A 23,658-nucleotide genomic window follows, 5' to 3' on the forward strand; every position below is an offset into this window, starting at 1 on the left:
TGGGGGAAGGGGGAGGGAGAAAGGAGCTGGGGGGAAGGCGCATGCGCCGCGCACAGTCGTGGCACCACCATCCCGAGAACTACAACTCCCGGCGTGCCCCGCGCGGGGGACTACGGCTCCCGGGAGGCGGCGCGGCGCGGCGGGGCGCCCCACCCCGCCGGGCGGGCGGTCAGTCAGTCGGGCAGGCGGGAGGTGGCGGCGGTGCCAGCGGGGGGATGTCGCGGGGGCGGGAGCGCGTGGTGGCCCTGGTGGACATGGACTGCTTCTTCATGCAGGTGGAGCAGCGCCTCGACCCGCAGCTGCGCGGCCGCCCCTGCGCCGTGGTGCAGTACACTGAGTGGCAGGGCGGCGGGTAGGTGCCGCCGCCGCCGGGCCAGCCGCGGCCCCGGTCCCTTGCACCCCTCCCCGCGGGGCCGGGCTGGGCCCTGCCCGCCCTGCACTGCCCTCCGTGTCTTGCAGGATCATCGCGGTGAGCTACGAGGCGCGCGCCTTCGGCGTGTCCCGCGGGATGTGGGCGACGGAGGCGCGGGCGCTGTGCCCCGAGCTGGCGCTGGCGCGGGTGCCTCAGGCGCGGGGCAAGGCCGACCTCACCCGGTGAGCGGGGCCGGGGATCGGGCCGGGGGGTGGCGGCGGGGGCCGCCTTACACGGGGCGGCGGCTGAGGCTGTACCCGCCGCCCGGCAGGTACCGGGAGGCCAGCGTGGAGGTGATGCAGGTGCTGTCGCGCTTCGCCGCCATCGAGCGGGCCAGCATCGACGAGGCGTACCTGGACCTGACGGGCAGCGCGCGGGAGCGGCTGCGAGCCCTGCGGGGGCACCCCCTGGCGGCCGCCCTGCTGCCCACCACCTTCGTGCAGGGGCTGCCCGACGACCCCGGCCCCGGCCCCGGCCCCCAGCCCGGCGGGAAGGGTACGCACCGACCCGGCCCCGGGTGGCCCCGCGGGGCTTCGGGCGCCGGGGCCGGCGCTTGGCATACCGCGGCGGGGCGGCTCTAACGGCTTTGCTTTGAGGCCCGCACAACGCAGTGAGAAAGGAGCCCGGTGCTGCCACCCCCGGGCCCCCTGTGCTGTCCCTCTCCCGCTCTATCGGTAACACTCCCTGTACGTCAACAGCGGTAGAGGGTGGGCTGCTTTATCTCCCCCGAAGCAAGGTCGTGGTAAATGGGATCTATGTTTTCCGCAATGAATGGCTTTTAAGGTGCCTACCTCTCGTCCTTGCTGCTGGCACGCAGTTACAGAAGCATGTGGCTGTTGGCTGGGGCTGGCTGATGCTACCGGTCCCTTTGCCGGGCTCTTGCCAGCAAGAAATGCCCACGTTGATCCCCTTTGTGTCTCTTTTCTAGAGGAGCTGCGGCAACGTGGCTTGCATGAATGGCTGGCATCACTGTCTTTTGATAACCCTGATTGTCCTGACCTGCAGCTGACCATGGGTGCAGTAATTGTGGAAGAAATTAGGGTGGCTGTAGAAGCAGCCACTGGTTTCAGGTGTTCAGCTGGGATTTCGCACAACAAGGTATGTGTGTAACACATCAGCCTGATCTCTTCCAAGTAGTAGAGTCAGAGTGTGCTGTAAACGCTCTCCTATGCACTCTTCCAAGTCTCCCATAGAAGACGAACTGAGTGGGGAATGCAGCCATGTGTGAGCACACCTTCAGGGAAATGATAGGACATCTGGGAAGGGGAGGAGTTTTTTTCCCAGATATGTGGCCTATGGAGTCAGCACTCAATGAATTTACTGCCTGGATTTCTGGTGTATCCTAATGAGTTAGCTCACTAGGAAGAAAAGAGTTTCAAGTCCCCCAGGAGAGTTTTCTTCAGGAAAAAATGAGAGCTTAAAGCAGGTAACCTCCACCTTGAGTTTTAAGCAACAGTAGCTGTAGCCAGGGAATGGGTTTTACTGACACAAATTCCCAGCGACTTGGAGGAAGAAGAATACCAGTTTGGGGCACTGAGGTGAGTCAGGTTGCTTTTCCTCTTTCTGGTCAATCAGCCTTTACCCCTGCTGGCCGCGCTTTGGGCGATGCTCAGCCAGCTGCTGAGAGCAGCCACAGAAGCACTTCGTGCATGACAGCAGCTGCAGAAACAAACGGACTTTGATGCTGCAGCTAGAGAGGGTTTCCTGCTGGGTGAAATGCAGTTGTTTATTACGAGTGCCTAGCACTTTTGCAAAGAATGAAACAAGGGGCTTATCTGTACAGTTATGACTTTAAAAATGCAGGCTCTGACTAAAAAGAGGATAAAGACTAAATGGATATTTTGGAACTTAGAGAAGATAAATTTCACCTTAGACTGCAGCAGAAGCAACTGGAACTATTACCAGCTGTACACAGGTACTGGAGCTAGTTCTACACCGGCTCACCTTGAAACTAGAGCAGACTGTGAGACAGAAATGAGCTAGCTGAGGAAGATCACTGGTGTAGAAATTTCCAGTGGAAGGGATGTTCAATTTGTCTTTTTGCTCTCTTTAATCAAGAATAACAGAGAATATCCCTGCTATCCCTAGCAGCTTCTCCCAGCTTCCATTTTCTATGCCAGCATTCTTCCTTTTTTTTCTTTCTTAAAAGGGAGTAAGGAAATTATGACGTACTGTGCAGTCCCTGAAGAACTGTATATCTGTACCAGCAAGCACAATGCAGAGATTACCAGAGCCTACATGTGGCTGTGCAGAACACACTACAGTGTGCTTCCACAGCCAGCTCACCTCTGCAGGTACAAACCCTTTCTGCAAAGAAGGAAACGAGTGCTAGGTGCTCTCAGTAAAGCACTCTGCATTTCACCCAGCAGGAAACCCTCTCTAGCTGCAGCATCAAAGTCCGTTTGTTTCTACAGCTGCTGTCATGCACGAAGTGCTTCTGTGGCTGCTCTCAGCAGCTGGCTGAGCATCACCCAAAGCGCGGCCAGCAGGGGTAAAGGCTGATTGACCAGAAAGAGGAAAAGCAACCTGACTCACCTCAGTGCCCCAAACTGGTATTCTTCTTCCTCCAAGTCGCTGGGAATTTGTGTCAGTAAAACCCATTCCCTGGCTACAGCTACTGTTGCTTAAAACTCAAGGTGGAGGTTACCTGCTTTAAGCTCATGTTTTTCCTGAAGAAAACTCTCCTGAGGGACTTTTCTTTCTAGTGAGCTAACTCATTAGGGTACACCAGGAACCCAGCTGATAAATGAGACCAAATAATTGAATGAGCTATTTGGAAGCACTTGGAGGATAACAGCATGGTTTTATCAAGAATCACTCATGCCCAACCCATTTATGTGCCCTCTTTGATAGCATAAGTGGCCTGATGTACAGGGGAGACTGCAGATGTGAGGTGTTGACCTTAAGGTTTCTAACGCACCTCACCCTGAGTTGCCTGAGCTGACGATGACACCCTAGCAAAACACAACATGACTGAGGTTGTCTGAAGGGCATCTAGCTGAAGAAAATCTTATCATTTTCCATAATGATTTTGTTCAGTGAGTTGCACTCAAATTGGGATGTTTAGAGTGGGATCCTGGGGGGACCTGTCTGAGGTCTGCTAAGAGCCAATATTTTCACTGAAGCCTATAGAGAGGGAACAGCTGCAGGAATTCAGGTGATGCTAATCACAGATGGGGCTCAGGCCTGGGCTGTGAGAGTTCTGGGAGATGAAATCAGAGCTGAAAATTCTGGGCTTAGAAAAGCCCAGAAACAGTCTGAAATCACCAAGCAGTGCTTCTTATGCTCCTCACTGACTGTTTTTGTGGTTCATAGGAAAAAAGCAACCAGCAGGCTTTTGGCTAAGTCGCAGTAAGTCAGGAAGTAGCCTGCAGTTACTGTGGACAAGCAGCAGGATGAGTCAGTAATGTGAGTGCTCTTGTAGAAATGGCAAATCCTGTTTCAGCATGTGCAGATTAGAGAAGGTGTCAGAAGTAGTAAATTATTTCTCCCCATGAAGTCTCAGTGATTGGTTCAGCTTGCAGCACTTCACTTTATGAACAGTGTGGGTAAACTTGGAAGAGTCTCTAGTGAAACAAGAATAACAATAATTGGACATCTGGAAAATGACTGGATATGAAAAGTTGAAGGAAAGTGATCTGCTTTGTCTAGAAGAGAGTGAGAATGTATTGTTGTTAATAAAGATCATAGCTCAATAGGCAGGAAAGAAATTTTGCTTACTTATAGGATGTGTGGTAAAGCAGTGAAAGAGGAAATTATTAGACTTGTTCAAAAAAACCCCAAACAGCCAGCTAAACGTATTTCAAGCTGGTCTGTGTATCCTGTGGTAGATTAGAGTGGGAGGGGAAGCTGTATAGCAGATAGGCTAGAGAACATCCCTTCCAGGCTAGCAATTCTGTATTTTGCAGATTTCCTTTTGCAGCATTGTGCTGCTGTGGACCTCGCAGAGAGAAGATTAAAGTAGTGACATTGAGAAAAAGCAAGATAAACACAGAAGATGAAGGAGCAAGATATAGTGAGAGAAATAGCCTGGGGAGGATTATGGGGATGCTCTGGAAGCTCTAGCATGCTGCCTGATGGAAAACTAAGCCAAGCAGAACAGGTGATAGACCCAGATCCCCTAAGCTGCCTGGAGCAGGAGTCCAGCCCTTTGCAGAGCTAGAAGTCTGGAAGCAGCAGTGCTTTCAAGAGTACCCAGCCAGTGCATGCCAAGTCCCAAGGTGGGTACTACCTGGGAGCAAGCAACGGTGCAACCTGCATGTCCTTCCTATTCCAAAGGCAGCTCTTAGAGGTGACACAGCACAAGCCTTTAGGTAGAGTCACAATAAAGTCAGTGCAAAGTTTGTAATAACGGGGTTTCCACCCTCTTCTGTGTTACAGACACTGGCAAAACTGGCCTGTGGGTTAAACAAGCCCAACCGCCAGACGCTAGTATCTTCGCGATTTGTCCCGCAGCTCTTCAGCCAACTGCCCGTCAGCAATATGTAAGTATTGGGGAGCTGCCTGCTTTTGTGCAGCTTGGGGCTCAGGCTGAGCTGCTCTGTGGCAAAAGCATGTATTTGAACTGCTGGTGCTGTGCTTCCACAATCCAGGCTTGTATCAGGAGGAGAGCCCTGTTTGTCTTCATTGTTGTTGTACTTGCTCCTGTTGGTTTGTCATCATTGCTTGTGTGAGCAGAACTGAAGTGACCTGGGGGTAGGAAACTGTTCCTGGCCACTTCAGCAGAGAGCAATTTGATGCTAATTGATAGCAGCCAGCAGAGGCTTTCAGCTCCACAGTAACTGCTCATCAATGCTTGTAAGAAATGGAGAGGAAATCCTGCCTGTAATCCTTCACACCCATGAGCAACAGCTCAGGAGGAGCATGCTTGGGAACTGCAGCTCTGCCAGTGAGGGAACCGCACGCGAAGAGCCCACTGGCATCCTGTGGGCAGCCTTTCCCTGGGTAGAGCTGTGCTTAAGATGACTGCTGGGGTGCATAGGTGTAAGCCAGGAGCAACTGTGGGCAAGGAGGCCATAGCTGTGCCCCAGTGTGAGTGACAGAACTGTGTTCCCAGAGAGCAGATGTGGTTTGCTTTTGAGCATCCACACTGTGCACAAGTACTTTTCCTGGTGTAGGGAAGAGTTACCAGCACCCCTGCTCCAGAGGAATGGATCCCTGGTCCTGCTCTCCAGACCTGCACTGCTGCCTTCTGCCTTCAGCGTCTCACTAGGGATGGAGGAAGGGGGTGTGGGGAAGGGTCCTGTCTGTGTAGGAGGAAGCAGGGAGCATATGAGCCATTCTGCAGAGCGTGGTTTGGGATCACGTTTTGAAGATGGAGCTGAGGGAGAAGCACTGAAACTGAGTGAGCCAAGGAGCAGTTCCCACTTCAACTCCTATGTGTCCTTCTACTATGAGCGGAAGAGCTGTTATGTACCAAGTGTTCCCTTTTGTCCTGCTAGTTCCTGACTGCTCCTAGCTGTCCTGATCTAGGGACAGCTGCTGCAAGAAGACTTGGCATAGTCTCCACATGATGCTTCATTTGTGTTTTCTTTTTTTCTTTCTTTCTCTGCTGTAGCCGTAACCTGGGAGGCAAGCTTGGCACTGCTATCACAGACATCCTGGGAGTAGAGTACATCGGGCAGCTGACACAGTTCAGTGAGACAGAGCTCCAGTCTCACTTTGGAGACAAAACTGGGTAATGATAAACTACTCACCACAACTTGGCTGTTGGCAGGAACTGAGACTTCCTTTCGGTCACACGTTGTTCTGCTGTGATTAGGAAGGTTGAAAGGTAAAACTTCAGTGACATCTTTGAGAAGCATTGGTCTGGCAGGCCCACAAACAGGTCTCCAGTCTTGCCTGCTCCCAGGCACTCCCCAGGATAATGTTTTGCCTGTCAGCCAACTCCTCTGCCTTCCTCTACAGTGTCTAAGGATGGGGCCAAGCTGTGGAAGGGCTCCCTGCAGGCTGGGAAGCAGGCAGGCTTGACAGTCTCATTACAGAGAAAATTACAAGGCTGGACTGGAGCCTGAAATGCCACTTCTGGGCCCAGAGCAGCGGTTGGGGTGCCCTGCAGACTGGTGAACTGTTGCCAGTTCAGGAGAAGAGGTGGAGGAGTTCTGCTGACAGGCAGTTGTGGCCTGAAGGAAGCCTGCCTGTTCAGCTGCGGCTGCAACTGCAGAGCTGGGGATGAAAGGCAGAGTCACAGCTTGCACAGAGCTGAAAGCATGGCTCAGCAGAAGGCTGACTTGCTGCCCAGTGATGCCTGCCTGTCTGTGGCTGCCTTCACCTCATGCTTCCTCTGTGGCTTTCAGGTCCTGGCTCTATGACTTGTGCAGAGGAATTGAAGATGAACCTGTCAAAAACCGGTACCTGCCCCAGTCCATTGGCTGCAGCAAGAACTTCCCTGGGAGGACAGCCCTGGCCACGCAGAAGGAGGTAGGAGAAGTCTACATCTAGCACATGGCTTGGCCTTTGCACTGCAGAAGATGAGAACGCTAAAAGCTGAGACTAGCTTGCAAAACTGCTGCTTTTCTGTGTCACGGTGCCCTGAAACTTGGCTTAGGGGCTCAGTGGGAGGAGGTGGTTTGGGCCCCAGAAATCCCCATTTGACAGAAATGCATTGATGAACTCCTGCACAAAGAGGTCCAACTTTGTTGTAACTTCCACGAGCAAAACTGTGGGCCTGTGCTGTTCAAAAGATAGTCACAGTGCCAAGCTTCAAGGGCTCGGTTGCTAGAAAGAAGGTAACTAGCCCAAAGAAAGAGGGAGGATGCACCTTACCTGTTAGCTGGGGAGAGGTTCACACAAAGCTGTAGGGAGACGCAAAGAGAGATTCAGGGCAGGGGACCCAGATTACTTGGCAAAGTCCAGTAGTAACGCTGCAGGACTTTTATGGTATCTAGAATGCCTTGCCTCCAGCATTGAATCCTCACCTGGACCGATTTCTCCAGGAGTACTCCAGATATGGGGCCTCGTGATAGTCTGTGTCCATTCCAGTCTGATCCCCCTCCAGCATTCCCCGGTGTGCGGAGCGTTGCGCTGGCCTGGTGGCAGTGCTGTGAGCAGAGGCCCAACCTGTCTGTTACTGCTGTTTTGTCCAGGTGCAACACTGGCTCCTGCAGCTGGCCTTGGAGCTGGAATCCAGACTGATCAAGGACAGGAGCCAGGTAAGGAGGGGAGGCACGGGAACAGCGTTCTCCCTGCTGGCCGTCAGGAAGCCATGCAGCACGTTTGCACCGTGAGCTGTTTGCAGGAGGCTGAGGGTGGTGTGCAGTGAGGGAGGAAATCTGCTCGCCCTCAGATGTGTGCCTGTGTGCTGAGAAGCTCCCCGCAAAGAGGTGTGCAGGAGCCCGGCCAGGAAGGATGGTTTTGCCCCAGAACACTGCAGGGCCGAGGACTGTCCTTGTCCCGTGCTTTAGGATGCAGGGACCTGAAAGCCAACGCACCTTCATCCTGCCGCGCTGCTGCTCCCTTGTAAGCCCTTTGCTGATGCAGCTCTGCCTGTGCTGTGGGCTGTGAGAGGAAGCCATATGCTCAAATCTGGATGATAGACTGCAGGCCAGGGTGAGATTAATCTGTTAGCTTCATTGCTGCAGGGGGGGCAAGAAAAGGTGCGCAGCGGCCTTTGAAGGAAAGCAAGGACTAACTGCTTCCCATCCTGTGTGGCACAGCTGTACAAGCACTTGCTGTCCTGTATCTCATCCCTTGGAGATCAGGCCAGGCAGGACAAGCTGCCATCTGTCACGCGGCATCATCAGGAGGTGGTAGCTGATAGTACAGGGTTCTGGGCAGTGAGACGGTCTCCTCGGCCTTTCCTGCTCTTGTCCTGCAGGTGTCGCTTGAAACACAGCTACCTCTTCTCTCTGCAGAACCACCGAGTGGCCAAGCAGCTGATGGTGGTCATCCGCATGCAGGGAGACACCCGGGTGTCGCGCTTTTGCGCTCTGTCCCGCTATGATGCCCAGAAGATGTGCAACGATGCCTTTGCCCTCATCCAAAACTGCAACATGGCTGGGGCTCACCAGGCGGCCTGGTGAGTGTGGGAGGAAGCGGTTCACATCCCCGCCAGGGGTTGTTCTGCTGCAGGAGGTGCAGGATGAGCCAGGGACCTGACAGAAAGGAAGGGGAGTGTTATGCCGACTGGCAAGAAAAGTGATCCCCAGCACACGCACAGTGGAGTGCAGCGACCTCCGCTTGTTAGCGGTAGGACAGCTGTGAGAGCCTGGCTTCTTCCTAGCCCCACCTCTGGCAAGACACTTCTGACTTCTGTACTTGGAGCTGATTGTACTTGCAGGGGGGTGTCCAGCTGGAGTGAGGCAGACCTTGCCCTACTGGGCTGGAGAAGCTAGCTAGGCCTTGCCCTCCTCCCCTAAGGACAAAGGTGCTTTTTGGGAGGAGGCTGTTGGGGCAGGAAGGAAAACTAAGGTGCACAGCTCCTGTATTCAATGTTCCTTCCTTCCTTCCTTCCTCCTGCTCTGCAGTGAAGACTGAGGCATAGTTAAGGCAAGAAGGTCCTTCTGTTAGGCTCTGACAAGGGTGCTGCTCCCTTAAGGCCCTCTCACCTTGCCTGGGAGTCTCACAGCCGCTCCAGCCTGAAGTCCAGGCTGGCAGCCGGCTGCCCCTGCTTCAGTGCCCTTTCCTTTGGGAAGTGCTGTCCTGGGGAGAGGCTTTCTGCTCTGCCCAACACAGTCTGCTATGTCTGTCAGACTCTGTTCTGGAGGTAGCAATACTAACATTTAGTCAGAGGAAACATCTGTCCCATCCCTGCCGGATACCTGGACTGCAGTTCCCCATCCCCTGCCTGTGAACATTTTATGTTGCTTAAAGTCTTACCTCAAAAGGCTTCTTGCTTCCCAGGCTGGTGCCTGAGCTGATGTTGGTCTGTCCTTTGCAGGTCTCCACCGCTCATATCAGTGCTTCTCTCAGCAAACAAGTTCTCAGAGCCTGCCACACTCCTCTCTGCAGGCATTGCCACCTTCCTGACGAGTGATACCCAGGCTGATGGCACTGCCACCGCCAGCCAAAACACCACGTCTTCTAGGAGGCCCAGGGTCAAGTTCTTTAGGAGCCCAAGCAAAGAGCTTAGGCAGAAGCCAGCTAATGCTATTGAGTCATTCTTCCAAAAGGCGGCAGAAAGGCAGGAGTCGCAGACAGCAGCAGCAACCAGCCTGCCCGCTGCTACCACTGCAGAGTCACCTGTGCCCAGCTCCCCAGAGCACCAAGAGAGGGATGGTGTTGGACTTGCCTCTGTGCAGTCCCTGGAGTCCCCTGTGAAGCGGAGCCCCAAAGATGGGAGCCCTACTTCTCCTTACAAGAGGCTTCCCTGTGAGAAGTCGCTGGCTGATGCTACACAAACACCCTCGACTCCACCGAGCTCCAGGACCCTTCTGAAATTAGAGCCAGCTATGGAGGGGAATGAGCAGAATTTGCCACCCTCTCCTGAGCTCGTCCCACTCCCTCCTGCCTCGCCAGGGGACCAGCAACGCTGTGAGAAGTGTGGCCAGCTCGTGCTGGTGTGGGAGTTCCCAGAGCACATGGACTACCACTTTGCTCTGGAGCTGCAAAGCTCCTTCCTGGAGCCCAGCGCTCTCACGGCTCCAGCAGCAGCTCCCAGCCCAAAGGCTGCAGCTTCCAGGTCTCCTGCCAAGGCAAAAAACAAGCCCAAGACTCCAGCAGGATCTAGTGCAAAACGTCCCAGAGAAGGTGTGACAAGAACTTTAGATTTTTTCTTTAAGCGCTTACCTCCTTAACTCCCAGCCATGCTGGGAGTTTTGAGATAATCAGTATTTTTAAAGAATCAGTGTTTTTAAATACAGTTAAAAGTTTTTATACTGCCTGTCACGTTTTAATGCAGAAAAGTCTAATAAATTATCTCTACCCCAAGTCTAAGAGGAACTGGAACTCGGGAATTGCGTATGATGCTGGACATACCCAGTTTAGCTGGTGGCAGCTAGCTTGCCTCTGCCTGCTTGGTGCTACCAGAAGCTGCATTGTACTCTCACCCACACCTCCTGCCATGGGTATTTCCATTGCTCAGTAATTCCGTTTCTCCAGCTTTCTGTTCCTACTGTAAAAGCAGGCAATATAAGCACAGCGGCTTATCCCAGGGAATCTCCAGCCAAGCCTACGCTTGAACCCCTATCCAGTCACTTGGTATGGAGCCTTCACCTCATGGTGGTTCTCCTCTGACTGCAGTTGCAGACCTTGCCCTTACTGTATAACTTACATACGGTAGCTTAGTCCTGTGGTTCCTTCTCCCCTCTCTACCTGGAAGACACTGATTTTTATTCCCCCCTCCATCAGGATTTTTGTTATAGATGGTTTGGCAATTCCCTCTGTGTAGCAGTCCATTGTGTTATGGTTATCACCAGCTCTGGAGTGCACAAGAAAGACTGCTCCTGTCAAATAAGATTTGAGGAAGCTGGAGCTGCACAGGCATACTTTTTGTTGGGCTTTTTGAAATCTCGGCACCAGTTCCTGATAATTGCTACTGACATAAACAGTCTACTGCTAGAGTCCTCATGGAAGGGATGGGAAACATGCCAGTCACGCAGCCCTCTGTGAAAGCTTTCCTCCATTGTGGAAAGAGTGCATAACCACATTTTTCCTCCTTCTCACACTCTGGGTGATACTATATGCAACTTGATGACAGGTATCTGTTTTGATCGTGCTCTGCCAAATGACTTGTTCAGCTCTCTGGGCCACAGTTCACATCAGAGCGCTGGCTGCCCCAGCGCTCCACAAATTACAACAGCAAAATATGGTGGAGGGGACAAGCGGGCACTGAGAGAGGGAGAGACCGGCTCCAGGGCAAGAGATGCGCTTGCCCTCAGCTGCCCGGCAGGGCTCAGCTCCGTGCTATACCGCTAGCTGCCTGGAGCCCGCCGGCCTCTTCCACAAGTGCTGCTGCCGATAATTTGAACTCGGCTCTTGGGGCAGGAGGAGGAATGTGCCACGTCAAGGCAGCACTGGGTGGGGCTTGGAAACACACTTTGCAGAGAGTTTCATCAGCTGCCGGCTTCCCCTCCCTGAGCAGGGGGAGAGAGCCTTTCAGGCAGCCAATAATGATGCAAAGTGCAGCTGTATTTGCACATGCTGTTTCCCTTTCATTTCTGAACTGCACTATCCCACTTGCAGCTGTTGAGCTGCTCCTTCCAGCAGACAGCCTGTGCTGGGAAGCTGCTACATCGCTGTCAGTGGGGGTCTAATACTTCACAACACAGTTGTTGCGAGATTTCAGGAAGCACAAGAAGCTCATTCTGGTGCGTGCAGCTCTGCTGGTAATCAGCAGAGGAAAGAATTATAGAGTCACTCCCATTAATGACAGTCCTCACATTGCAAAGTGACAAGTTTCCCAAAATCCTCATGTAAAGAGAAGTAGCAACCAGTCTGGCAGGGTTGCCTCACACTCCTGTGACAGCAGCACGTCTCATTTCCTAAGTGGCAGGACCGGACTCAGCAGATGCCACTACCTTACACAAAAACAAGTTGAGAACAGGCAAATCACTTCAGTGACACAAGTCACCTCCACAGGGAAGCCCTTCTGCCTCTGCTTGTCCCAAGGGAACAACCTGTTCTCATGGAGAGAAGGCAATCGCAAACCCCTTGATATGGTCGAAGATATTTTTAAAAACAAACCACCGGTTAGATGTGTGCCCTAGAAAGCATCCCTTTAATTAGGCTCTGGGGGAATTTGTGGCTGCGAGGAAGTACCCGCCACAGCCCGTTCCGCCCACAACAGCCCGAAGTGCTGTGCTCAGGGTGACGTGGCTGCCTGTCACCCCAGGCTGCACACCCAGGCTTGCTCAGATAAGCCAGGAGAGCACGGTTGTAAACAGCAGTGCGCGTGCATTCCTTCCACACCACAGGATGGTATTTATAGGCCTGAATGCAGGAAGCTTAGGAAGGAGTGAAGGGCAGCCATCTCCAACCGTGACCCAGCTCCAAGGGCAGCAGGGCAAGAGCCTAGCTCCACCCTCGCTCATTGTACAACTCAGCCAGAGGGCTCAATAAAACATCTTTATTCTGTACATTTATGTATAGATGCTTGGGGAACAGGGACAACCCCCAGCATTAGAAAAATTCAAGACAACAAAACAGCAATTATGAAGAACATGGCACCAAGAACAGCCATTCCACAGATGGCAGGGACGAGGTGAGACCAGCCATCAGCTATTTCAGAGAAGGTCACAGCACTCCATACCTGCTTTGGGGCAGAAAACACTAGGGCTGCTGCAAACAGCTGGAGTGCCCCCTACCCTCCAGGCAGCCTTCTTTGTGACCCACGAGCACCAAAGAGAAGAGCCTGCTGGCAGCTGGGTCTGTCCTTCTTGCAGGCATGGTGAAAGACCATCTCACTGTAACACCCAGACCACTCCCAGGATGGGAAGAAAGAGGGATCCTGCTTGAGCAGCGAAGCAGCTGCTGTCTCACTGCTGGGCTGATGGCAAAGAAGCAGATTTTCAGCTGGGTCAGTGCTCCCCACAAGGGACAGGTCACTCCTGTCACTACTGAGCTGCCTCTGAATCCCTTCATTGATACCGCCATTTCACTGGCATCCCCACGCCTCAGCATGCTCTTCGCAGGGTGCAGCCGCCACCTCCCCACCTGCTAGAGCACAGCCCAGAGGAGAGCGCTGCTTTGCGACCTCCACAGATCAGGATGGGCCACTCAGCCCCGCAGGCACTGCCTGTGCCCGCAGCCCAAAAGCAGAACTTGCTCTCCGGATGGTAGAAGGACTGTTAGGGTGTCCAAGTGCTATCACAGACCCTCACCCTTTTCTTCAGTCAGGGCTGGCAGGCCACCATGCCACGCGACAGGGCTGGCTGAAGGCCTGTTGCTCACGGCAGACACATTTGGTCTAACAGTCAACAATAAAACCAAAAGCCTATGTACAGCTACGCAGCCCCTGCTGCACCCTCCAGGCTACACAGGAGAGCTGCACGACAGTGAGTGGGAGATAAACGTGCTCCACTCTTTGTGCACAGAGTCCTTGCTGGCAACATCAGCTTTCCTCTGACAACAAACCCCAGTGGCAAGGGAAAGAAAAGAATTCTTCCTCCAGGAGAAACAGAAATAAAATCATGCCACTGTCAAATCACATCTAAACAACAGAAGTCACCTGGTTTTGTGTTAGTAATGCAGCCTGTCCTCCTCACACATTAAGGCAAGCCTGTGAGGAGCAAGGTGGGCTGGGACCTGGAACAGCCACACCAGGGAGCCCACTGCACACCACTGCTGCCAACGTGCAGATGACACCGTCAGCCGAACATCCACGGAAACAACCTGCGCACGCCAGCACAGGCACAGGCCCCGCTCTGCTCCACAGAACGGCCTCCTGCCCAGCTGCTGCAAGGAACAGATGCAAGTGCAAACTCTGCCTTCACGACGTTATCTCGGGAGGCTGAGCCACTCCTAGCAGCCACAGCTTCCCCGGAGTTGGAAAGTGGGATGCTGAAGGAGTGTGTACGTGTGAGTGGGGAACAGGGCATTTGTCCAACAGTAAGACACTCAGATCGGAGTAATGCAAAACCAACACACAAATGGACACACAGCAGATTAAAGCCAACCAAGATTAAAACGGTTAAAAAGTGTCCTGAATGCATTCTGAGAGGTTCAAGCAAGTCCCTGCTGTGGGTAGCAGGGCCTCTTCCATCCCCTGCCCAGAAGAATGTGCTGCAGGATGACTCAAGAGAGGATTGTTATCAACCCAGTGCTCAGAGAGCAGAAATGGGACCAGATCTTGTCTCACAGATGGAAAAACATCCCTTCACTGCTAGTCTTCAAGGGTTCTGCTCCTCCCAACCAGTAATTTTCAAACAGTACACAAAGCCAGAACTTGCCTGCCCAGGTCTGCAGGTGCCTCTCATCTATTCTGAAGAGGGCAGGGTAACAAAAGCTGCAGGCGATGCGGAGAACATGCTTAACTTGCCCCATATACGGCACTGAATGCGAGAAACTCTCCCACGCTGCATCTCATAGTGCAGAGGAGGGACACCCATGCTAGAACGGGACAGCAGCAGCTCCAGGCATCACTCAGAGAGCCACGGGAGCTTCCATCCTTCTCCCCGTGTGTTGGCGAGTGGAGATCTCTCTGACCTAGTGGTAGTCAGAAGCTCAGCTGTCCAGGCCCCAGGGACTCCTCCAGACCGTTTTCTTTGGTGGTGATGGCTTGGAGGTCAGTGACATGCCCAATGCCTTTGGTGACTCCTTCACGGAAAAGCAGCTTGGCTCCGATCTTCAAGTATTCAGGATGCTTAATGAACCTGAAACGGACAACTGCCTTCTCTCCTGTCCGCAGCTTGTCCTGAAAAGAAAAAGGGGAGAGCTTAGACCCATCTACCATACCAATGCATGCAGGAGAGGTGCATGTGGATGCTACAAAGGTGAGGCAAATGAGCAAGTTGCCTCCCTCAGACTGCATGGCTTGAGCCCTTCCGTTATTGGGAAGGGGAGACAGGAAGACACAAGCTCTGGAGAATGGAGGGTTCACCTCCCTTCACAGTCTTGCTGTAGTCCATCATGCTGCTCGTTTCGTGAGGAGGGAATTCTTTAACATGTTGGGAGGAAAAGCAACCAAATGGGCAGGATAAAGGGATGGAGCGTGCTCCTAGGACGGGACACAGCTACTCAAGATACCAGCAGCCCCTAGCTTTACTAGAGGGCATGGTGGAATTCCAACAAACCCCACAGGGAGGTCCATCTTCCTCCCCTTTCCTCCCATGCCTACCTTTCCATGGATCTTCTCTACGATAGCAGTCTGTCGCACATTCCCCACGTGGACCGTCACCTGAAACCCCTTCCGGAAAGTCGTGGCATGGAACAACAGCACGATCTCGGCTTCAAACACTGAGCAGATGGTGGGGTTCATTTCTGGGCTCACCATGACCATGCCCTGCAAAATAACCCAAAGCTCAGATCAGTTAGGGCCAGTTCCCTTGCTTCTGAACAGCCCCCAAAATCACAAACACATCTCCACTCTGTGACTTGGTCTTGTATCCCATTCTCAGCCTTGTACTCATCCTACTTCGTAGCCTGGCCATTTCCTCCCCTTCCAGCAAGTTTCCTGCAAACATCTCTACTCATTCCCGCCCTACCAATGGGGGATCTCCAGGGAAGCCTCCAGTCCTGCTCACTGGACCAGTGAGCAACCTGGCAACAGCAGGACTCACCTTGCGCAGCAGGGAGCGGTCGAAGGGTCCGAGGGCCAGCGTGGCTGCCTGTCCAGCCCGCAGCACACGGCAGGCAGAGCGGTTGCGTTGGATACTGCACACTTTCAGCCGGAGGAACTTCCCATCGTCAGTGGGACCAACCACCAGGTTCTCGCCTTCTCGGCAGATCCCACTGCCCAGGGCAGAATCATAGAATCATTTAGGTTGGAAAAGACCTTTAAGATCATCAAGTCCAACTGTTAACCTAGCACTGCCAAGTCCACCACTAAACCAGAAAAGCAGGACAGAGTTCATCAGGAGACAAGGAAGAAATTTCACCCTCCAAGATCAACTGCACAAACTCCCCCGGGCCAAGAAGGTGAGTGTCCTTGGACTCTTACCTGGGACCAGCTAACAGGGATGCAAAGCTGGCGGGAACAGGAGTTTCCTACAGTAGGAGCGAAAGCCACACTAGCACTCCTAAGAATATCAGGTACAGACAGGGGCCATTCTGTCCCCAGTGCTCTGCCACACTGCATTGCTTCTGCTGGAGAGACTGCAGCCGACGCCTGTTCTGTGTGGATGTGCTGGTAGCCAAACTGCTCCGATCACTCCCCAACACTGAGGGACAGCTGCCTTCTCATGGGGTAGCATGCAGTTAACCTCTGCTGGGATCGGAGGACTTGCCCTCTACATTTCCTCCCCCTGCTTGAGGAATGAGGAAAGCAATGCCTTGGGATCATGGCTAACCTCTGCCGACTCTGGGTCCCAGCATGCCTTCCTTTAGCACGCTACAGGTCACATTCCTAATCCAGCAACTTTAGAGCAGACTCTCTGCTCACCACCACATGACCAATGGTCTGCTCATGGCACCTCCCAACACCCTGTAGGGCTTTACCCTCACTTGGCTCAGTTATCTGGCAGCAGTCAGGACCGAGCCTTGCACTGCTTCCACATCTGCAGCGGGTGACTCTAACCTTGTGGGAACTCCAGCAATCATTCACACCCACACTTGTCTGCCTGGCCTCACTTACCTCGACAGAGTTCCTCCCACAACAGTCCCCACCTCTGGCACAGTGTAAATTTCATCGACCTACAGCAAGGCAACAAGAATAAGCTGCTCAGACAACTGTGAAATAGCACTCCAGAATGACGACAAGTTGCCCGCCCCTTGTGTAGAGGGAGGTGAGCTCTCTGCTGGTCATCAGACACCATGTCAGAGCTTTCACCAGCTCCCACTACCTTCCTATTAGAGGAACCTCTGCCTTTTAAGTGGCAACCAGAGAAACAATCTTATATCTGAGATGGGCATCCTTGGTTAGGACAGAGCCCAGCCTAACAGGCTTTTTTCAAGGACCGAGTCCATTCTTTACTTTAATGTCTCCCAATAGTCCAGGAGTTCACCATGTCTCTCCCTATGGTGTCCAGATTCCACAGATGTTTGTCACATGTCACAGCAATGAGTGCAGTACCAGAACTGGAAACAAACTACCCTTACGCACCTGAAACTCTGTGAGTTGCTGCATTAGTTCTTCCTGCTCTTTACTGTTGGTCAGTGGAGGGAGGATGTTGAGGAAGACTTTTAAGAGATCCAGGTTCTCCCCAGAAACGCTGGACAGCGTGAAGATTGGGGTGATGCTGTCAGACACAAATAGAGAGGAATAAGCAGAAGGCCAGAGCACAGCTGCAGAAGGTGGCTGGGATTCTGAATGTACTGAGTCCAGCAAGAGGACAGAGACTACAGCGATAAATGGCTAGAGCAGGAGCCCATGTACAGAGCAGTACTCTGCAGTAACCCCTGCCTCAATGGTTGGTAGAGGCACCAATCCCCTGCCAACCCACACTTCTGTCATGGAGAAGTAACTCCAGTGCAGCCTCGGGCACCCTCTGCTCCCAGAGCCCAGAAAAAGGCCTGGGAGGGGAAAATGCCTTCTTGGAGAATGCAAAGGTAGGAAACTTGATGAGGAGCCAAGATGTTCAAGATGTGGTCGCCTCCCCTGTGGTCGCCCTTCCCCAGCTCCGCACAGCAGCCCAGACTGAATTGCCCGCTCTCAGCAGAAGAAAGGAATGGTCCCTTACTTGGGAGACTGTGCAAACTGCTGTGCTGCTGTAACAGCATCGTCATCTGAGTTCACAAGCAGGGGGAGCTTGTTGCAGCCTGGCTGCTTCAGGATTCGCTCCAGCTGCTTCACTGTCCGTTCCACGGTGGCTTTCGAACACAAGTCAACTTTGCTGATGACAATGAAGAAGGGGACCTTGAGGGCCATGGCCAAGCCCAAGTGCTCTCGTGTTGTGCCTGCTGCAGGAGACAAGCGAGAGTGTAGGTACAGTAGCAGTCATCACTGTTGCTTGTTTATGTGACAGCTGTGTCTCCTGGCTCTCCCACAGGCCCACTCTAGAGATTTCACCCTAACTGCTTAGTTCATCAGGCAACGAAAAAGCAAAATCATTCTTTTAAACAAAACCAAACATCAGTCCAGAAAAACAAAAACCACCAAGAATTTTTGTGACTGTTCTGTTTGCTTCAGAAAGATGTAGTAGTTTTCATTCTTGGGCTAGAGTTTGCCAGAAAACAGCCACAAAAACGTCAAGGAAAGATGTGGGAGAACTCCAGCTGCCTTTTTACAAGGCTTCAGGATTCAGCACCCCTAAGAATATGTCAAAGTTGTTTTTTTTTTTTCTGACAAACACAGCCTCAAATTCCAAACAAAGCCTCTCTGTCCAGGGTACAGTTTAATGTGGTCTACAGCTGGTAAGAGGATCCCAGCTTTGCTCCCCTCCCAGGCACTCGTAGGCACTGGTTTACAGGAAATCAGTAGAGGCTTCCAGACTAATATTTTTTTCTGACAACCGTTCCCAGCTAACAAGGACCCACTCCCCCCATTCTGCATTTCTCTTCACACGTTGCTGTCAATCCATGCAGGCAACACTCACCAATGCCAGTGTTGGCGCTAACCACCAGCATAGCAAAGTCCGGGCAGTAGCTGGTGAGGCCAAAGATGGTTGTTTTTAGATACTTGTGGTGGCCAGCCAGGTCAATGAAAGTGATCATTTTGGAAGAACTCTCACAGATCTCTTCTGCTGTTCGGGAGTCACTGTAATTTACCACCTGAGGAACATAAGGACTCGGTGAGAGAAGGAGCCCCAGCAGGCAAGTGAAGAAAACCCAGCTCTTATCTATCCACTTTGACCTCAGAATTAGTGAGGAGAGATCATTCACCATAGGTGCAAGAAACGACGTCTGTTGCAAATGGAAAAGTAGCACTCAGGCTCAGCTAAAGGGACACAGAGCTGTGCCAGCTCTCTTCCCTCATGTCCCACTCACAGTTGTAGCAGGAGGGTAGTCCTATTCTCCTCCAGCTTTCTGAGTTCAGCAGCCCACTCCCTCACCTCTCCTTTGCTGTTGAAGCCGAGGATCTCAAAGCTGATGCTCGACGTTCTTCCTGACTGGATTTCATGGAGATGCCGGAAGAGGTTGAGGCGTGCTCTGCCCCGCCCGTTGTCCAGCTCTCCTTGCGTTAGGACACCCAACAGGGTTGACTTCCCTGAGTCCACATTCCCCAGCACAGCTACTCGCAGGTCTAAGAACTACAGGAAGAAGAACAGAAAAATCATGAAACTTAACCACTGCTGTGCTGGGTATGCACGAACACTACATGGCAGTGGAGATGTGCCTCAGAGAGCTTCCCTCCAAGATGGACACTGTGCAGTGTAGTCTTGCTCACATTCTGCTCTTGCTCCCAGTAAACCACTGCCCAGGAGTTGTGATACACTCTCTAGAGTTGTGATGTGACACATCAGGCTTTGATATCACAAAAAAGGCCATTTGCTGCAGCAGGACCTCTAAATCCTTCCCTGTTTGCACACTGGTCTGCATCGGAACTGTTGCCGTAGAAGTGAAATAATTTCTCACCTCTGATCCAGGCAATCTCCCCTACTGGTATCTGCCTCGACCACAATCTTGGAGATGAAAAGCATTATGATCAAGCCTCCCTCTGGCAGCTCTTTAAAGCATCTGCTATGGGCCAATCTATGACAAAGTGCCTTTAGGGTTTGGGCTCCCATCCCAAAAAGAAGCTGCTTGTATGAAGCCTCTAAGTCTCCAGCAGGAGAGGACAGCCAAGTTGCAGGTCCCTACCTGCTGGTTGTCAGGCACCTTTCGGACAAGCACCTCCGTTATCTTCCTTGGAACGTCGCTGTCGTAATCGACCTCCCTCTCCCGCAGCACCGTAATGTCAGCCCCAACCCTGCCACAAATACGAAAGGAAGGAATGAGACACACACACTTGTACTCAGCAGCTCTTGCACCTCTAGAATCACAGCTGGCAAAGTGAATGGGATGAAAGCTGGGGATAGCAGGGAAGAAGCCTCAAGCTTCCAGGCAAAAACCCTCTAACTGCCTTCGTATTTCTAAAGCCTCATGATGAGGGAATTTCAGTCATACAGGGGCTTTGTAGAATGGAGCCACCAGCTCCTCAGGGGACTCCTGGGGCTGAGCCTCTCCACGGGAGACTGTTTATGCCTGCGGGTCCTGCAGATGAAAGGGAACACGTACTTCTCTGCCATACGGCGCAGTGTCTTGAGCGAGGCACGCATCTCCTCCTCTGAGAGGCCCACCAGCAGCCCGTTGTCCTCCACGCCGATCTGATAGACAGCCTCACCTCGGCCTTCCTGTAGTCGCCACTTCATCTGTGTCACCAGGTGCTCAAAGCGATATTGCGAGGGATTCACTAGCTTTAGCTGTTTAATGGAGGGGGTAGTTATAGTCACAACCTGGATGCAGAGGGAATCCCATTGCCCAGGCCAGCAACTCCCTAACCCACACCGTGAAGCAACGCACCCAAGACTGACCCACCTCTAGAAATCACAGCCCATGTTAGTGTCTGCACAGAAGCCATAGGATAGAAGAAGGGTTTCACAAAGGTGCATACCTATAAGGTAGAAGAACTTTCTTGCATCTTGCCAAAGGGATCTGTACCCTGCCTGCTGTGGGGGTAAAGACAGCGCTGGTGTACCTATCTGTGACACAGGAGCCAAGTAACTGCAAATGGCAGAACAGTCACAAGAAAGTGACAAATGATTATCGGGGACACCTGCAGCTCACTCTCTAAAGGAAGATTTAAGAAAAAACGCAGTGGGTCTCATCTCCTAAAACAGATTCCTAAAAATGAGTACTGAGATCAAACTCTTCCAGCTCAGCATATTGGGTATTGCTAGGCACAGAGATACAGAAGATGACTGGTAGTTCCTTAGTACAGTGTCCACTTTTCTGTCCCTTCCTTGGACATGTTCCCCGTATGCTGTCTTTGGTGAAGTTACTCACTGCAAAATAACCCTCTGGGAGGAAGACCTCCTTCTGCAACCTCAAAAGGCTCACCTTGTACTCGATGTTCCCATCTTCTGCCTGGTCAGAGAATGAAACAAGACAGGTTAGATGCTGTGCCAGCAGGGACTTCTATAGGCATCAGCTGTCCAGATTCTCTGCAGCTCATGCTGACAGTTCCAGAGAGAGGGAAAGTGGCAGAAATATACTGTGTTAGGTCACAGCCTCTTCTGCCATTCATTCCTACACTCAACTGGAACTTACTTTAGGTTTGTTTCTGCTGTTTGCATCCCACATCATGAAAACCAGAGGACAAAACTAGAGAGGGACACAGGGTGTAGTACTGTTTTGGGGGACTTTTTTACTGCCAGTAAAGAATAGGGCCAGTCTAACAGTCACAGAGAGAGAGTTCCAGTTTCAAAAAGGCACAGGCCAGCAGATGATTAAGTCTCCCTCCTCATCCACCCATGACCCACAATGCCACCCATAGCATCCCACTCCTACCCTATCCAGCAGCTTCCATCCACCCAATCTGCACAGAAACAGGGGACTTGGAACAGAAGTCACTGCCTCCTCTCCTGCACCCTCCCTCACTCAATTAGTTTTTCATTGACTCCTTTCCATACCCTTGCCTATCTTCTCTCTGCAAAACAGAAGGGACTACAGACATAAGGAAGCAAGCTACCGTCGTCTTTGCAGTACAGCAAGCTGGTCACTGGCCTGGCAGTTCTGGAGAACCAGACCTGATTGGGACTGTCTGTACACAACGTACTCAGAAGAACTTTCTCAGGAAGGGCTGGAGCCAGACTGGGTTGTCACAGAAAGACCTGGGTACTCATCAAGCTCACTCCAACTACAACAGGCTCCAGCTTTCCGAAGAGAACGTATAGCCAATATTGAAGTAATTTTCCCACTGATTCAGTCTAAGGACCACTGAGAAACTGCCTTCAGTCTGACCTCCTCCTGGAGCCTGCAGGAAGCCAAGTACTCTGGCAGACTAAATGGGGCTGCTGACACTAAGCACTTCCTTTTCCTCTGGACACCAATTTGCATGTCAGGAGAGGCAACAGCCCTCTCCTTGCCTTCTAGCTCAGCTCCTAACCACAGCGGTGCTTATGGTGGCAAAAGGCCAACAGAGGGAAGTTCTGAATTGTCAGCTCAGCTCTCGGGCAGCGGAGCTATGCAGTGAGAAAAGAGTACTTGCGGAAGGTTTTCTTCTTTTATATCTACCAGCTTTCCAGCTCTAAGAAAAACAGAGTCACATATTGCGCTGTCGTCTAAATAAGGGGGTGGGTCTCTTTCAAGGCAGCTAAGACTAGAAAAGCAACAAGCCTAGACTTGCTGAGCCACATACTGCACAGGGTAGCCAGGGACAGGAAGCTGTGCTGAAACCACAGGGGGCTGTCCAGCCTCCAGCTGAAAGGAACAAAAACTAAACTGCGGCTGCAGGGGACAGTCCTGCCCATGGAGAAGATCTAACAGTAGCAAAGCGCCGTTTTCCCTTCTTGCCAAGAGTCACAGCCCTGCCTTGTGGAGGAATTGCTCCCTCCCAGTGCAGGCTTTCACATATTTTACAGAAAGCTCACTGAGTGGGGCCAAACAATCGACTCGAGGGCAATGTAATGCTGCCTACAGTGGCAGTCCTATTAGTGTGGTGCCAACTGCCTGAACTAACCAACACACCCACTTACTACCAATGCCATTTTTTCCTGCTGCAAGAGGCAAGTGCCTCACACTCTGTCAGTACTGTCTGTATCTCCATGTAAGAAAACTTAGCTGGGAAGGGAGTCACTAAAACCTGCTGAGCAATGTCTATGAGTTTGGCAGCTGGAAAGGGACTTACACCCACCAGATCGGCTCTCAGGGAGAGATGCGAACAGGATGCTCGGGACTACGAGTTGAGCAAAGCTTTATTTCCGAAGCTATTTAGTTCCCAGACGGCAAAGCACCCACAGATGGATGCCAGGCAGCGAGATACGACAGGGTCTGGTGGACCACGCAGGGAGCTCGCTGGCACTGGGGGCACAAGCACTGCGCGCTGCCACGTCAGACCCCGGAGGAGAGACCGGGCCAGGAGGGCACACCGCTCTCGGGGCCGGGGCTGCCGGCTGCAGGACCGCCCGCAAGGCTGCTAGCCCAACCCCGGCACGACCCCGCACCGACACCGCCGGGACCCTCGGCCGAGCCTCTCCAGAAACTGCCTCCAGCCTGACCCGCGACCAAACCTGCCAGGGTCCGGGGCAGGCCCGCGTCGCACCGAGCCGCTCGGGGGGGGGACGACGACCATCCCTCCGCCCCCTCCAGCTCCGCAGCGGCGGCGCCCCCCGGCTCTGCCCGGCCCTGCCAAGGAGCGGCGCAGACCCCCGCGGCGCCAGGCCCCGGGGCGGGGGGCGCCTCCTCCGCGGCTGACGGGACGCGGCGGCCGTTGGCCCGGCCGGGGGAGCTCACCTCGGGCGGCAGGTACGGCGGGTTGTTGGCCTTCCCCCCCCGGCTCCGCCCGTTCTTCTTCTTCGCCTTCGAGCCGCCGCCGCCGGGCGCGGCCCCCCCGCGCCCGCGCAGCGCCCCGCCCGCCCCGCCGCCCGCCGGCCGGCAGCAGCCCCCGAACAGCTCCGACACCCGTGAGTCCATGGCGGCCGGCGCGGCCCCGCCGCCCCGGTGCGGCGCCCGCTCCCCGCCTGGGCTCCCCGCCCCGTCCCCGCCGCCCCGTCCCCGGCGTCAGCAACCGCCGCGCGGCGCCACGGGAAACTGAGTCCCGCCCGTCGCCCGCCTACAACTCCCAGCACGCACCG

General features: G+C 53.3%; 3 protein-coding genes across 15 annotated transcripts in view; 1 reads left to right on the forward strand and 2 right to left on the reverse strand.

Moving 5' to 3' along the window:
* XPO5 (exportin 5) overlaps window positions 1-7,502 on the reverse strand; it is a 38,572-nt gene extending 31,070 nt beyond the window's left edge. For 10 of the 12 annotated variants that reach the window (XR_012673113.1, XM_075146716.1, XM_075146719.1 and 7 more), the window contains exon 1: window positions 6,109-6,710. The gene's annotated coding sequence lies outside the window, so the exon portion shown is untranslated. Of the gene's footprint in view, window positions 1-6,108; window positions 6,711-7,177 lie in introns of those variants that run through there. The other 2 variants (XM_075146709.1, XM_075146710.1) reach the window with 2 other exon arrangements.
* POLH (DNA polymerase eta) lies at window positions 143-10,146 on the forward strand. Its single transcript, XM_075146728.1, has 10 exons — window positions 143-352; window positions 460-594; window positions 684-907; window positions 1,341-1,510; window positions 4,793-4,896; window positions 5,970-6,089; window positions 6,709-6,832; window positions 7,498-7,563; window positions 8,266-8,429; window positions 9,291-10,146. Exons 1-10 carry the CDS (start codon window positions 216-218, stop codon window positions 10,144-10,146), a joined length of 2,100 nt encoding a protein of 699 aa, XP_075002829.1. The 5' UTR covers window positions 143-215.
* Window positions 10,147-12,402: 2,256 nt separating this feature from the next.
* Window positions 12,403-23,512, reverse strand: GTPBP2 (GTP binding protein 2). Of its 2 annotated transcripts, XM_075146729.1 has the most exons (12): window positions 23,318-23,512; window positions 20,924-20,950; window positions 20,102-20,286; window positions 19,685-19,793; window positions 18,937-19,134; window positions 18,481-18,655; window positions 17,626-17,845; window positions 17,049-17,184; window positions 16,581-16,639; window positions 15,568-15,739; window positions 15,126-15,290; window positions 12,403-14,702 (listed from the first exon to the last, which is right to left on the reverse strand). In XM_075146729.1, the coding sequence occupies exons 1-12, from the start codon at window positions 23,495-23,497 to the stop codon at window positions 14,505-14,507; spliced, it is 1,824 nt and encodes a 607-aa protein (XP_075002830.1). In that variant the 5' UTR covers window positions 23,498-23,512; the 3' UTR covers window positions 12,403-14,504. The 2 variants fall into 2 exon arrangements, with proteins under 2 accessions (XP_075002830.1, XP_075002831.1); XM_075146730.1 differs by lacking the exon at window positions 20,924-20,950.
* Between the last annotated feature and the right edge of the window lie 146 nt (window positions 23,513-23,658).

Source organism: Calonectris borealis, chromosome 3 (assembly GCF_964195595.1).
Source record: "Calonectris borealis chromosome 3, bCalBor7.hap1.2, whole genome shotgun sequence".
NCBI classification, from domain to species: Eukaryota; Metazoa; Chordata; class Aves; order Procellariiformes; family Procellariidae; genus Calonectris; species Calonectris borealis.

Coding starts and splice junctions, on each gene's coding strand:
- GTPBP2 (XM_075146729.1), bottom strand. CDS start 23,497: ATGGACTCACGGGTGTCGGAGCTGTTCGGGGGCTGCTGCCGGCCGGCG. Junction 16,640..17,048: donor AGCAACTCACAGAGTTTCAG/GTGCGTAAGGGT, acceptor GCCTTGCTGTAG/GTCGATGAAATTTACACTGT. Junction 15,291..15,567: donor ACCGCTCCCTGCTGCGCAAG/GTGAGTCCTGCT, acceptor GTTATTTTGCAG/GGCATGGTCATGGTGAGCCC.
- POLH (XM_075146728.1), top strand. CDS start 216: ATGTCGCGGGGGCGGGAGCGCGTGGTGGCCCTGGTGGACATGGACTGC. Junction 353..459: donor ACTGAGTGGCAGGGCGGCGG/GTAGGTGCCGCC, acceptor CGTGTCTTGCAG/GATCATCGCGGTGAGCTACG. Junction 7,564..8,265: donor TGATCAAGGACAGGAGCCAG/GTAAGGAGGGGA, acceptor TTCTCTCTGCAG/AACCACCGAGTGGCCAAGCA.